The 14,667-nt window shown below is 43.0% G+C and overlaps 1 protein-coding gene across 1 annotated transcript in view; it reads right to left on the reverse strand.

Moving 5' to 3' along the window:
- MPP4 (MAGUK p55 scaffold protein 4) overlaps positions 1-14,667 on the reverse strand; it is a gene marked incomplete at both ends in the record, with an annotated part of 38,324 nt that overhangs the window by 20,575 nt on the left and 3,082 nt on the right. The window contains 8 exons of the mRNA XM_082841725.1: positions 2,120-2,184; positions 4,947-5,143; positions 5,590-5,661; positions 7,457-7,542; positions 8,721-8,802; positions 9,463-9,594; positions 11,984-12,064; positions 14,183-14,260. Of these exons, the coding sequence (XP_082697851.1) occupies positions 2,120-2,184; positions 4,947-5,143; positions 5,590-5,661; positions 7,457-7,542; positions 8,721-8,802; positions 9,463-9,594; positions 11,984-12,064; positions 14,183-14,260 (793 nt within the window). The remainder of the gene's footprint in view (positions 1-2,119; positions 2,185-4,946; positions 5,144-5,589; positions 5,662-7,456; positions 7,543-8,720; positions 8,803-9,462; positions 9,595-11,983; positions 12,065-14,182; positions 14,261-14,667) is intronic.

The raw sequence follows: 14,667 nt of genomic DNA on the forward strand, positions 1-14,667 counted from the left end.
AACAAAATGATAAGTGAATATCCTATAGAAACCAATAAATTTATGAGCCTTGTTGGAAATGGGATCTATTTGCTTCTGGCAAATCCTATTCCCTTGTATCCCAATAAGCTCTGTAAGAGTTGCATTCTATTCATTTCTGAATTAATGCGCTTATTATTTATTCATTATATTTTAGGAACTCAAATCTTGAATGGAAAGAAGGAAAGAGAGAGAGAAAGGGAGGAAGAAAAGAAGGAAGGAGGAGAGAAAGGAAGGAGAGAGAGAGAGGAGGGAGGGAAAGAAAGAGGGATGACAATTACAAGTGCATCTTCAGTAAATAACTTTTTAATAACATCTGTAAACTAACATACGCCTGGAATTTTTCAATAACTCTTGAGTAATAAAGTTGCCTATACATCCTGAGTAGTAACCCTTTCCTGAGATTTTTTTTTCCCATGATAACATTCAGGCGGAACAGAAAGATACAAAATAATATTTATTTGAAATATCATCTACAACAGTTAAAAAGAACTGATAGATTAGAAAATGATGTGCTCCATCAGAAACATCCCTGGGGCTTTCCTGGTGGCACAGTGGTTAAGAATCCGCCTGCCAATGCAGGGGACATGGGTTCGAGCCCTGGTTCAGGAAGATCCCACATGCCGCGGAGCAACTAAGCCTGTGCACCACAACTACTGAGCCTGAGCTCTAGAGCCCGTGAGCCACAACTACTGAGCCCGTGTGGCACGACTACTGAAGCTCGTGAGCCCTAGAGCCTGTGCTCTGCAACAAGAGAAGCCACCGCAATGAGAAGCCCCCGCACTGCAACGAACAGTAGCCCCTGCTCATCACAACTAGAGAAAGTCTGCATACAGCAACAAAGACCCAACGCATCCAAAATAAATAAATTAAATAAATAAATTTAAAAAAAAGAAACATCCCTGTGAGAGGTGACCCTTTAACTCAGTGGCTCCATACTTGGGGTTCCTGGACTCAGAGATTTGTAAGGATAATAATATGTGGTTGCAAACTCTTTTCAGGATGGACTTTGCAAAATTCTAATAGAAATGGCACACAGGCTATGCAACCAAGTTAGATGTCAACCCGTGGCCCTACTATTTATCAATATTGGTTAGAAGCTTAGCACTTTCACATGCCTTTGATAAATAGAATAGGAAAATGGGTTAAAGAAGTACTTCAATCTGGTTTGGTAAACAAACTTTTTCAAAGCACAGGGGAAATAACTAAAATATCACTATGAAGATTATATCATGACAAATGTTTCTGATAAAATGTCAAGTTAAAGAAAAAGATAAAAAGTAGTATTGCAACTGTTACTGTAACCATGTAAAATATGGTTCTATAACGGGAAGACAGTATGAAAATATGGTCAATGTAAAGGAATTTTAAGAGTGTTTTCTTTCAAAAATGTCTCTATTGTTGTCATCATATCTTTTCAAGGGAAAAAATAATAATTTTTGGCTTAGAGAATTGAGAAGTAAAGTGGATGAGGACTCTCTATGGGCAAATCTATGTTTACTTTAGTGCCCTCCCAGCCTCCTGTCTGTGCCCCTCTCCCTCTCCCTCCTCCGGGCACCTCTTCCCCTTCTGTAACTCCTGCCAGAGAGCATTTCAGACGGTCCTTGATCAGCAGGTTCTAGCTGGGCTCTATGAGCTACTAACACCCTTCATTAAGGCTGTAAGTCATTCACAAGCATTTGCCACCATGAATCCCTTTGCTGACCATTCCTCCGCCGCCATCTAAAATACTGTGATGTGAACAAACTACACTCATTAAATAATAATTCAGTCCCATGTTCACTCATCAAAGGCACACAAACTGTGCCGCTCTGCAGCCTTGCTTGCCAGTAGGTGTATAATGTATGGACTAGCTGTAGACACCTCAGGGGACTTCAAGCCAGGGAGTGATCACAAGAACATTTGCATTTTCACGAACTGAAAACTCTTCTAAATCCAAAGGAATGAATGTCTATGGTAGGATTTCAGATGGCTGCCAGGAGTCTATCTGGGGTATGGGGACATTCAAAGATCCTCTGTTGGGCGGGAAGCCAGCCCTGGGAGAGAGAGAGCTGTCTTTCTCGGGATGCACAGGCTGGGTTTGAGGTGTCAGCACACTCACATATGGTGGATTTGAGGTTGTTGTGAGGCTGATATGGCTGAGACCACCAGAACTCCCGTTGCTTCCTATGCAAAAAGAAATACACTGTGAGAAGGAAAAATAAAAATTAATCCAGGTTAACCCAGGTGAAATAGATCCAGGATAGAATGTTTCCTAGAATTCTGTTGCTTCCAACCAAGTGAACATGGAGATTTCACCTCCAAACACACTGTCAAATACATTCTCCAAATGTATGGCCTTTCTTATCATTCTTTCCTGCCTCACAGCATCTTTTCAGAGTCACACTGACTTAGGGTGAAAATCTGGCCTGAGACCACTAGTGCACCTGCCACAGAGCTTCACTGCATGAGCCATGGCACCGGCATCTCTGGCATGTTAGCCCGCTCCAGCTGGTCTCAGAATTTTCACCGCATGTTCTTGTTTCCCTCCCAGGCTGTGATGCTCTCTACAGTCCCTTTAGAGCCACATGAATTTCAGTTCCTTCCGTTGTCCTTTGTTTGTGCGCTAATCTAGTAAACCTGCCATTTCTGTGTGCTCCTTGCAAGACCCCCACTGGAATCTCCTTGCCACTCTCTGCTCTGAGCCCTTGAGGACTAATCTCATTAGGGCTTTATCCCTGTGTGTGTCCTCAGGTCGTCCCTTATCCTCTGCACTTTAATCCCTCTAAGGCTCCATCTACCACCTGCCACTCCCTGAAGCCCTTTCACACACCCTCTGGAACTGGCAGTAAATCTCCAGCAAAATCTCTCAAACCTCCTCCTGCACTTTGAGTGAGCCCTTCACCTTCTCGTTCTAACTAAACCCAGGTCCCCCTGAGCTCACTGCTCCCCTGCCCCTTTTGAGAGGTGGCTCCTTCCTCTCCCACTCCCAGTGGCGTGTGGGTAAACCAGCCCGGGGAGATGAGTCCTCATGTGCAGCTTTGCAGGTTTTCCTAGTGTCAATATTCCCATTGGGGCTGATTTCAAGCTGCCACCCCGACGTCACTGACCGCGGGTGTGAGAAGGGGGCACACAGGCTCTGTGAGGTGGCTCCAGCACACCACTGCATGAGGCCCTCACTCCATGGGGCCTGGAGGTGGGGTCTGTGTCCTGCTTCTCCTGGCCACCTCCAGACTATATCCTAGATGCCCTCACTTTGAAAGCCATTTCCCCGACTCTTCTGGAAGCCATTCTCAGATTATTCCTGCTAACTCCCATGCTTTTAACACTGCTCTGTCATAATGCATGATGATTTTATTAGGCACAAAGATGTCCCTTCCAACACCCTGGCCTCTTGGTTCCTTGATCTCCTCTCTTCCAATGACCTTCCAATGACCCCAGCCACTGCATCCCACTGTCATACCCTAGGCCTTTCAGTACCCAAAACTACAATCTCTATATAATTTCTATTTCCAGCATCCCTTTCTTCTACCAGCACCTCCTATCTTCCCAACCCCAATAATCTATCAACCCCATAGGGACCTATAATCCATTGATCTGACTTCCTTTCCACTGACCCTACCCTGTCACCTCCCCCCTTAACAAGCTTAAATGTCATGGTCTTTCATTAAAATCACTGCCTTGTCCCTCTCTTGATTTACTGTTAAATCTGACTCCCTGTCTAATCTGGCCCTGCCCCCCAGGAAGCTGGCCAGAATCACTATAAATTTATGACCTTTAACCTTAAGTGGGCCCTTAATGCTGATGATACTCTATTTATCTAACCAATTTGCTCTCCAGTTCTCATAGAAACTTTTCAAGCTTTCTCCTTCCCAATATCTCCTACCCATCCTTACTCTCAGCTTATGACATTGCTTATTCCACTGAGAAAATAAGAGCAGATGGAAGAGACCTTCCATAAACTCCCACCACATCCCTCACCCTCAGCTGTGCCCACACACTCTGGATTCCCTACTGCTACTATTACTGTGGGTGAACTGTTCATGATCCTGTATAAGGCCAACCCCTCTGTTTATAGGCTCCATCACATCTCCTCCTGCTTCCCCAAGGACAACAAGAGCAGCAATGTTCCCTTCTTTCTCCTGTATCATAAAGTTTTCCCTCTCATTGGATTTTTCCCATTACCATTATCTACCCTATCTAAAAAAGTTCTCTCATACCACTTCACTTTCCCCTCTAGCTATTTGTCCATTGTTCTGCTCTGCTTTATACAAAATGTCTCAAAGAATTTTCCATGCTCATTGTTGTCAATGTCTTCAAATCCCCTTTTACTAAGATTTTGGTCCCACCTCATCCACTGAAATTGCTTTTATCAAGATCACCAATGACTTCTGTTGCTAAATCCAGTGGTCAATTCTCAGTCCCCTCAGCGGTGGTTGACATAGTTGATCAGGACACTCTACCATCTTGATTTTGGTCTGCCTCATCGGCCATTCCTTCTCAGTCTCCTTTGCTAGTTCCTTTTCTTCCTCGTGATCTCTTAACATTGGCTGAGTCTTGGACCTCTCATTCTATTTTCTTTCTATGCTTAATCCCTTCCTTGGACCTCAATAGCACCAAGGTGATGGTGGAAAGTCGAGATTCAGTAACTGAGCTTTCAACTCAGCCTTGAAAGATTATAGAGGGAGTCAGAACTACTTTTAAAAGTTTAATTTAGCTTCCCAAGTACTCTTCTCTCTTTTCTAATTGATACGATTATTCTGGTCCCTTTGGTGTTTAAGATGTTTAGAGCATATTGACAAGTTGACATTTGGATTTAGAGACCAGTGTGTGTTCATCTATCTGCTTGTCTCTCTTTCTCTCATCTTAACTGCAATAACAGAAGCCTGAGAAAACGTTTTGTTTCCTGATGGCTCAGTCTTGAGTCCAGGAGTGATGACTTTTCTTACCTCTTCAGAAGGTGCGTGGAAGGGATTAGGCCAGCACAGGTACCAAGGTCTGAGATTTTCCGGGCTTGCCACCAGAGGGCATCATTCTGGTCCACAATCTGGAGGATATCCCCCTTCTGGAAAGGCAAGCCGGCATCCATGCAGGGGATGGCAGGGTCCTCCTGGGGCCAGTACTCAGTCATGGCACGAACATATACCTGACAGTAGGTGCATAATGACACCTCAGAAGAATCCTTACCCCCGGGTTGTTAAGACTTAAAACCATCTCTCCCACTCTTCCACCTACTGGTGCTATCTTTCCTCTCCAACCTCACCAAAAAGAACTCCCCTCTTGAACTGAGTCTAAGAGCCATGAAAAAAAAAGATAGTTTGGGAATAGAATCTTTCAGCTCTGAGAAGTTTTTGCTCAAATGCTCACCATTCTTGATGTTACTTCTTAACTTCTTGGTACCCCATCTCCTGTTATTGTATTCATTTACTAATTTGCCTCTCATGTCATCAGTATCGAAAAATATGCAATACAGTATTGAACAAGTCTTCAATATATTATAGAGGATAGTAATAAGATACAAAGTACATCATGGTTGTTATTGTTATTGGAGGATTTACTGTGTGTGGGTATGAAGGCTCAGTAAATTCTTACCATCTTTTGGCTATTAACAGGAGGGTCAGAAACTGGAACCACCTTGAATATGATTGTGCCACGAGACATGGCCTAGAAAATGTCAGAGGAAAGAATGACAAATCGCAGAGTTCACTGGGTTACTGGGGTTTGGCAGACAGAAGTTACAATTCAATGTGTGCAGGTCAAATGGTGACATCTCCCACAGGGGCTTTTACAAGGGCTCAACAGCTAAACATCACCACCCAGAAATGGACATTAGGAAGAAATTGAGCTTCACTTCTGTCCTGCTGTGGGACTTCCAGGATCACTGGTCTGTTAAAACCCACACTGAGGCCTGGCTTCTCGCAGGGACCCTCCATCTCGCTGCTGCCAGGACACCACACTCAGCAAGGTCTTATTCCCACAGGCACTAAGGAAGGAGAGGAGCTCTTGGTCTGACTTTCCCTCCTCTTATCTCAGTCAGTAATTATTTCCTGAAAAATGATTTCTGCATTAGGCAGCCTAGTCTTATGTGGAAGAAGATAAAGGGCCCCCAAGTCTTCTGGGGGGAACTGACGTCTCCAAACTAATGGTGGAGGAAACAGAGAGCCTCTTAGTTTGATGGGAGAGGTAAGAATCCCCCTGTCACACACACTGTGATGGGCATTGGAGATCCTAGAGATTAACAAGAAAGATCTCGGTCTCACTTGGGAATTTCACAACCCCACTGTCCTGGCAACTCCACAGCTGGAGCTGAAAGGGCTGAGGTGGAGGCATGTGTGTCTGTGACTGACAGTCCTTTAAGCTCCCGGTGCAGTATCTTTTACACCACACAGAATCTTGCCTGGTGGTTTGCAAAATATTTCAGTGCTTGGTATACTCCTTATAATACTCCTTATATAATACTCCTTATAATACTCCTTATATAATACTCCATATAATACTCCATATAATACTCCTTATATAATACTCCTTATAATACTCCTTATATAATACTCCTTATAATACTCCTTATATAATACTCCATATAATACTCCTTATATAATACTCCTTATATAATACTCCATATAATACTCCTTATAATACTCCTTATATAATACTCCTTATAATACTCCTTATATAATACTCCTTATAATACTTCTAATACTCCTTATAATACTCCTTATAATACCACTCCTCCTCTCAGTCCCTAAGGCACAACTATGAAAATCTAGAGTTCCCCCAAGAACCCAGTTTGAGAACCACTAGTCTATGTAATATATAATAATTGACCTCAGGCCCCACCCTGGGGGTGTACATGGGGGGAGGTGTGCGGGGAAAGCTGCTATGGCTACTGACAGCTGGACAGTGACTCAGGTAATGGTTTGAAGAATGGGAATGGGAACCGAAAAGAGTTACCAAAAGCTCATATAATCAGGTCACACCGTCATTTCAACCACAAGGACAGTGGCAGGGCCAGCAGGGATGTCCCCCTCCCCATATGCTGCCCTCTGGAGACTTCTTTTCTACCCCAAAGCTGCCTCAAGGAAACTGCATAAACATGTAAGGGGAGCGAGGGGTGGTTTTTGCTCAGATTCAGACACTCCTCCACAGTCTCACTCTGCCCACCCCGGGCTCAGTTTCCAATGGAGCAACCCAGGTGACGAGGGACCTGGGCTGGGTGGTCTGGCAGTCTTCCTGAGGCTGAAAGAGCAGCTTGTGAAGGGAGGTATCCAGAAGGGGCCAGATCCCCTGAGGAGGCAGATGGGGGAAGGCGGATGAGCTGCATAGAAACAGACAAGTTCTGGGGCCTAGAGAGAGGAAGCTGCCTAGCGGGACCCGAATCCCCCTCCAATTACAGTGCACACGCCATGGGCTGACGTAACGTGGCACTGAGTCATGGAGAAGGCGAGGAGGAGACTGTTACCAGAATGTGGATCACTTGCTCAGGGTCCAGTCCTTCAACTGAAATTCCATTCACTTCCACCAGTTTGTCTCCAGCATATAACAACCCTAGGCAAACAGGAACACAAAACAAAGAGGGGTACAAAAAAATTCTCACAAATGGCGGTAGCCATCCCAAAGCTCCTTAACAAACGCGCTAACCCAAGCAGGCTCTGACATCTTAAGTTTCATGGTGAAATAATGATAATAAAGCAAACTGGCTATTCCAATTTACACCACCACCAAAGTGCATGAGAATTGCATTTTTCTACCTTTCCACCAACACTGGGTATTAAGTGGTGGTGATATTTTTATTTTCACTAATCTGATGTTGTAAGATGGAACTGGAACCCTGGTAAGAAGATAACACAAAAAATAAAGCTGTCGGGGTCATGAGAAAATGTCAGATGAAAAGGAAATGGGGGGTATTCTTCAAAAGAGAAAATGTGGAGAAACTTGAGGGTTAAGATTGAGGCTTGAGAAATATGACGTATGACAGTAAAGATAAGAAGCAGGATGACATCACGGAACAGAAACCAAGGATGATGAAAATTTTAAGCAAGGTGTTGTCAACAACATCAAACGTGCTGCAGAAGTAAAAATAAAACTGAGGCTGACAGAAGGGCCAGTGGACTTAGCAACTAGGATGTCCCTGGGTAATTTCTCTAAGAACGTTGGGGTATGAACCCTGCACCAGGTTTCCAGGGTCATATACAGTGAGGACACACTTAGCAGGTACAGAACAGCTCATTTCAGAAGCACAGTGATGAAAAGAAGGAAATTTGGTTCTCTGGTAGAAAAGGCAAGCAACAGGCGTTTGAAGACGGGGAAGAGAGATGCCTTTTTGAACACAGAAGGTCCAAGTGAAGCGTGAAAGTTGGGAATATAGAGTGAGGCAGACCTGGACTTGAATCCTGACTCACCCTGTGAAACCCTGAGCAAGTTAGGTGGTTAATCTCTCTGAGCCTCAGTTTCCTCATCTATATGATAGCCTGATAATACTTCCCTTGTTAGGTTTACATGGGAACGTAAAGTAAGGGAACATTAATTTAGTGCCTAGAATGGAGGGACTCAGTGAGGAAGGGCAATGGGACTTCTCTGGAATATTCCTTTCTTCCTTCTTAGTAACCAAGCAATAGAACTTATTAAAGCTCAACCTCAGTTAGGAAAGAGGGGCTTCCCTGGGAAGATTAAACAATCATTCCCTGTTTTCCTGGTCACGCTTGCACCCTGCTGCTCCAGCTTACCACTCCTCTCTGCCAGCCCACCATGGATGACTCTGGCCACCAGGATGTCCCCTGTCATCTCATGGCGCTTGATGGTAGCTCCCTGGGGAGAGAGTACAGTAGAACCCCTTTTTACCTAACATGACCACTTTCCTGGGGGCTTCCCTCAGTGTCGCTCTGGTCTTTCGGACAAGGGTATTCATACCAACCAGGGCCATACATACTGTGCCATGAAAAAGGAAAGGCCATTCAACCTTGGTCTAGCAAAGTCTACATCCAACCACATAGACATCAAAGAATATTGAGATCCTTCCAAAGGTAAAGAAAACTCCCACAATTACAACCTAATCAAAGGGATTATGCTTAGAAAATCAAATTAATGCCTTACTTAGCTTCCCCTTTATAGAGGAAAAAAACGTAGGCAAATATATTAGAACAGAGTAAAATATATGTACATGTCACAGAGCCAAATAATAAAATAAAAGAATTTCTTATGTCTCACAGTTCTTAGAAAACAAAAACACTAAGCAGAAATCTTCCCTGGTGAAAACATTACAACCTGTAATGTGCTTGAAATCACAGGCAAAATTCATTAAGATACAGTTTTGCCATTATTATCATGGATTCCCTCACATTGTCTGATTGCCTCACACTACATCTGTGACTACAGACAAGAATACTGCCCAAGTAATTACTAGAGATAACTTAGCTCATAATTAACCCTGGTGTAATCCTAAATGAAAAGGTAAAATGATTTCCTTACCAGGGGCTGCTGGTTTTTCACCATGCAAACAATCCTCATTGCTTCCTCGCTCTCAGGGATGTTGTCTGGCAGCGGAGGGAGAAGAGGTTCAAAGTCTTTCTGAGCCACGGTGTCATGGGCACTGAGCAACGCCTGGGAACAGTGAAGGAAAAGGGGAACAAACGTCACACATAGGACACACCCACCGAGAAGATGCTGACTCAATACTATGTGAGATACAACAACAACCAACACGTACGTGCCAGGCATAGTTCTAAGTGTTTTATGTGGATTAACTCAATCTTCACAATAACCCTGAGGCAGGTATATATATTTTTTAATTTTTTTAATTTATACAATTTGTAAAGGTTACTTTCCATTTACTGTTATTACAAAATAGTGGCTATTTCCCATGTTGTACAATACACCCTTGTAGCCTATCTTTCACCCAATAGTTTATACCTACCACTCCTCCACTCCCATATTGCCTGCTCCGCTCCACTGGTAACTACTAATTTGTTCTCTATATCTGTGTTTGCTCCTTTTTTGTTATATTCACTAGATTGTTGTATTTTTTAGATTCCACATGTGACATCATACAGTATTTGTCTTCCTCTGTTTGACTTATTTCACTTAGCATAATGCCCCCCAAATCCATCCATGTTGCTGTAAATGGCAAAATTTCATTCTTTTTTTATGGCTGAGTAGTATTCCATTGTATATATATATACCACATCTTCTTTGTCCATTCATCTGTTCATGGACACTTAGGTCACTTTCATACCTTGGCAATTGTAAATAATGCTGCTATGAACATTGGGGTGCATGTATCTTTTCAGATTCGTGTTTTTGGTGTTTTTGGACATATATCCAGGAATGGAATCACTGAGTCATATGGTAGTTCTATTTTTAGTTTTTTGAGAAAACTCCACACTGTTTTCCACAGTGGCTGCATCAACTTATTGATACAAGTGTTCCCTTTTCTCCACATCCTTGTGAGGCAAGTATATTTATTTCCCCCATTTTACAGATAAGGAAACAAGGCAGAGAGAGGGTAAGCAACACATAATATATTCTTTCATTTCTGATAAAATGTATTCTGTCACATTCTCATCTCCTGGAAACCCATGTAATCCATGGTGCTCCTATAAACTTGAACTACAAAACAACTATTGTAATAGTTTCCCCAATTAAGGTAGAATGAGGAGAGTAATCAAAACATCTTGCTGGTTTAATTATCAGTGACACTTAAGGGCCCATGCAAAACAGAATGAGAAAAAGTAGTCCTCCACTTTTAGAGTATGATCAAAGAGTTCCTTCTCATGGCCCAGTATGTTCAATTTTCATTTCACGAGACGGGGAAGTAGTCATTCTACAGCCCTGCCAGAGACTGGTGGACAGAACTTTGTTGGAACTCAGAGAAAATTCTCTAGGTTTCTCTTGTGAAATAAAACTCTTTTTTAAACGTCTTTATTGGAGTATAATTGCTTTACAATGGTGTGTTAGTTTCCGCTTTATAACAAAGTAAATCAGTCGTACATATACATATGTCCCCATATCTCTTCCCTCTTGCGTCTCCCTCCCTCCCACCCTCCCTATCCCACCCCTCTATGTGGTCACAAAGCATGGAGCTGATCTCCCTGTGCTATGCGGCTGCTTCCCACTATCTAGCTATTTTACATTTGGTAGTGTATATATGTCCATGCCATTCTCTCACTTTGTCACAGCTTACCCTTCCCCCTCCCCGTGTCCTCAAGTCCATTCTCTGTGTCTGCGTCTTTACTCCTGTCCTGCCCCTAGGTTCTTCAGAACCTTTTGTTTTTTAGATTCCATATATACGTGTTAGCATACGTTATTTGTTTTTCTCTTTCTGACTTACTTCACTCTGTATGACAGACTCTAGGTCCATCCACCTCACTACAAATAGCTCAGTTTTGTTTCTTTTTATGGCTGAGTATATTCCATTGTATATATGTGCCACATCTTTATCCATTCATCCGATGATGGACACTTCGAATAAAACTTTTTGACTGATAAATTCCATTGCTCCAAGTGCAGACATCCTCTTAAATTCTAATTTGTTGATAAATTGATCTCAAAATCTATAAGTACTATGAGATAGGTTTCTATTCTGCAATCAAATGTTCTTCATATACCCCCTCGTAGAGCTAATCTTTATTATACTGTATTTTCCAGGCACCTTCACACACTCTATTTGAAACTTAAAATAACTTAAGATGTATGCTACTTTGATTGCCAACCCCCCAGAATTTTAGAGGAACAATGGCTTTCCCGGGGGGGAAAAGACACCGTGGGAAGTTCTGGATGCCTCCTTATAAATAGGGCAGGCTTGTCTCCATGACCAGTGAGATTAAGCCAGTCACGTCCAAGTTCCACATTTTTAGGTACAGTCTGTTGGTCACCCACATACGGTAATAGAACATCTATTCAGAGAGCACATTTTCCAGCACATTTATTTCTCCTTCCCAACTTTGTCTATGTGCCAGATGGTTATATCTTGCCCATTTTAGCAAGCACTTGCCTTTAAGTGTGGAGCCTGGAGGATTTGTCTCAGCTCTTGGATCTCAGGGGACTTGGGGGTTTCATGTAATATCTTCACTACCTGGTTGGTGGAAAAACATACATTGTGAATTTTTTAACTATCTTTATCACCTAGTTAACATCACCTAGGTTGGATAACAGGTATACTGACACGATATTGACCTAAGAAAAGCTGTTACTGAAGCTTTCTTTTTCCTCTTTAAAGTCAGGGCTTAGAGTCTTTCCTTATCATTAAACTTCATTACAGCAGGTAGAATCCAAGATTTGGGGTAGATCTAAACCACAGTGCCCCAGTCCTGGCGCATCGCAGGCTTGGAGGAAGAACAAACATAATTTTGTAATGTCATATGTGCCAAGGCGATATCCCTCTAGTGGCTCTAAGATAGCTGTTTGCTAATGTGAATGCTTTATAGGCAGGTTAAGGTATCTGAGTTCTCCAGCTACAGGCTCAATTACCTGGAGAACCCAGGTAGCTTAATCCCATGGGCTGTTCTATTCTTCAGTTGCAAAATGAAATAGTAATTTGTATTTTAGGGCTTATTATTTGATTAGCAATTTTAATGTTTGTTGCAACAAAAAAGTGCTAGACAGAATAAATTCTGATCTCTTTGCTTTGGTTTAGGCATAGACCTGCTTTCTGACATGACATAAGCCCTAACAAGACCTTAACCAGCTCCATGAATCTTCAGCAGTCAAGGATCATCACATATTGTCAAATGAAAACAAGCAGTTTAGCAAGGTTCATCTCCACTCACTGGGGTTACAACTGAATAAAATATCACGTGTGTGTTTCCCTGTGGACAGCTGAGAACCATTCAAGTTGTTGATTACTGGAGCTGAGGTTAGAAGTTTTTTTAAAAATTTCTTTTAATATGGACAATAAATAAAAACAAAACAGATTATATTTATGCATCCATTCAGCAAATATGCATTGAACATCTACTGTGTGCTAGGCACTGTTTTGAGTGATGCAAATAGAGCACTGAATAGGCAGACAAAAATCCCCAGTCTCATGGAGTTTACATTCTAGTGAGGAGCCACAGACAATAAATAAAACAGTTTTATTTGATGATGAAAAGAGTTAAGAAGAAAAATGAAATAGGGAAGGTGGATAGGGAATGCTATGAGAGGACTGCAATTTTAGATGGGGTGACCAGGGAAAGCCTCCGTGAGGTGACATTTGAGTGGAGACTGGAGGGAGATGAGAAAGCAAATCGTGTGGCTATACGGGCAAGGGCGTTACTGACATAAGGAATAGCAAGTGCAAAGGGCCTGCGGTAGGAGCATGTCTGGTTCGAACAACCACAAGGGGTTCAACTGGCTGGAGCAGAGTGAATAAGGGAGAGTGGTGAGTATGACATCAAAGAGGTAACAGGGGCCCCCTTATGTTTGACTATGCAAGAATTCGGATGTTTACTCGGAGATAAGTTGTTGTAGGAAGAGTTTGAGCAGGGAAGTGACATGATTTGACTTATCTTTAATCGGAATCTCTTTGGCTGCCATGACGGGAATAGACCCCAGGGGAGCAAGAGTATAAGTGGGCGACCAGGTAGGAGGCTACATCGCAATTATCCGTGTGAGAGACAATGATGCTCTATATTAGGTGGCACAGCAGAGGTGGGGAGATTCTCGATATGTTTTGAAACTAGAGCTGACAGGATTGGGTGTGGGTGTGAGAGAAAGGAAAAGTCAAAGACGACCCCAGAGGTTTCAGCCGGGGTACTGCAAGAACAAAGACGTCCTTAGTGAGATGGAAGAGGCTGGGGTGAGAGCGGCTTTGGGGATGGGACAGCCAAGAGCTCCGTTGGGGACAAAGTTTGAGGTCCATTAGACATCTCAGTAGGATGGGATGGGGCAGAGGACATCAGAGCCTGCCGTCCAGGAGCCCAGAATAGGGATGTAAATTAGGTATCATTAGTAGAGCAACATTACCCTCTTTCCAGGGGATAATTAGGTCCACGGTTTAGGGAAAAAGAGGGAAATGCACACAAGCTAAAAATGTGTCTTGTTGGTTTTAATTTGGGGAGACAGCAGGCGTTCTATTAAAGCTCAATTAGAAACAGTTATCAGATGCATAATCACCAACTGAACTTTTCCATTAGAGCATTTAAACTAGCGCTATGAGTAAAATGGTATCACGTTAAAGCTCTACTATTCTCTGGATGAAAAATCACCTCACCTCGTAGGATAACGCCTGGGCGTGGGGTGTGGCAGGAATGAGCTTCTTTCCTTTAAATTCCTGGAGGCAGTCATAAACCTGCCGAGGGGCAACGAGGAGAGAATGACATACTGAGGGAAGGCTCGCCCAGGGGAGACTCAGCCTGAGCAATGGCACAAGTGGCTGGCTAGCATGTGTGTTGGCCTTTAATAAGGTGTCTTAGTTGTCTAAGCGAAATGAACTCAAGACTGGTGGCTCTAACGCTTCAAAGGCTTAATTACTGGCTGCCACCGGAAACTGTTCTTCCCCAAACAGTATCATTGATAAAAAGAAATGTGAATTTTACTCTTGTTAAATTAAATAAGCCTGGGTTTTCCAGGCTTGAGGTCAATAAGGATTTGAAGCCTGAGACCTGTGGGAACTTCCAGGCTGGGTAGCTGCGTAGGGCATAGGTTAGGGGCTCAGGTTCACCAGGGCATCTGAATGAGAGGCCGGGCACACTATAC

Source organism: Leucopleurus acutus (genome assembly GCF_964270905.1).
Source record: "Leucopleurus acutus genome assembly, chromosome: 6".
In the NCBI taxonomy this organism is placed as follows: Eukaryota; Metazoa; Chordata; class Mammalia; order Artiodactyla; family Delphinidae; genus Leucopleurus; species Leucopleurus acutus.